General features: G+C 54.2%; 1 protein-coding gene across 1 annotated transcript in view; it reads right to left on the bottom strand.

Annotated features, from left to right (window-relative positions):
- The window catches only part of HSDL1 (hydroxysteroid dehydrogenase like 1), a 4,843-nt gene extending 4,633 nt beyond the window's left edge, over positions 1 to 210 (bottom strand). The window contains exon 1 of the mRNA XM_006888878.1: positions 4 to 210. Coding sequence (XP_006888940.1) covers positions 4 to 210 — 207 coding nt within the window. The remainder of the gene's footprint in view (positions 1 to 3) is intronic.
- Positions 211 to 736: the final 526 nt, after the last annotated feature.

Below are 736 nucleotides of genomic sequence, written 5' to 3'. Positions count from 1 at the left end.
GGCCCATCTCCCGTACTGCTGGACCAGATCGGCCCGGCTGACCAGGCGAGGGATGAAGTGCAGCCTAATCAGGCTGTAGAAGTCACAGATGACCGTCACGCTCTTCCGGGCCGTGTACCAGGCCCCGACCAGGGCTAAGGCTTCCATGTAGCAGTTGCAGGACCTGGCAATCTCCCGGTACAACAGGTAGAAGCTGTCCACAGCAGCCATGGTGACAGCACCTGGTGACGAGAGAGAGACAGACGGTCTTTGCTTAGTAAGTTCAACCACCAAGCAGCTGGGCATTGAAGGCAGGCACTGAGGGACACTGGATCCAGGCAGTGCTGAACTGCTGTAACCCTTCGCACACATGGAACCCGTGGATTCAAACCACAAAGCACTGAACCTGTCGCAGTGAGTCCATTCCAACTCACACAGGCCTGCAGCACAAGGTAGGACTGTCCCATTGGGTTCAGAAGGTGGCACTGGTGGCCTAGGGAGTAGAGAGTTTTGCTGCCAATCTGAAGGCAGGAGGTTCAAATCCACCAGTTGCTCCTTGAGAGCTATCTTGTGAGATGCATGGCCTTCGTAAACTTGCTAGAGGGTCAGCAAGGAAAGAAAAACCTTTGGAAGAAAGATGGGTCATCTGTTAAGAGTTTACAGTCCAAGGGGAACTCTGGTGGCCTAGTGGCAAGGAACTACAACTACAATCCCAGAGATGCATGGTTCGAACCCACCAGATGCTCTGCCAGGGAAG

The sequence above is a fragment of the Elephantulus edwardii genome, unplaced genomic scaffold, assembly GCF_000299155.1.
Source record: "Elephantulus edwardii isolate Elephantulus edwardi_28Jun2011 unplaced genomic scaffold, EleEdw1.0 scaffold00072, whole genome shotgun sequence".
Classification (NCBI taxonomy): Eukaryota; Metazoa; Chordata; class Mammalia; order Macroscelidea; family Macroscelididae; genus Elephantulus; species Elephantulus edwardii.
Note: the sequence above shows the minus strand (reverse complement) of the source record. Positions and strands in the feature narration are given on the sequence as shown.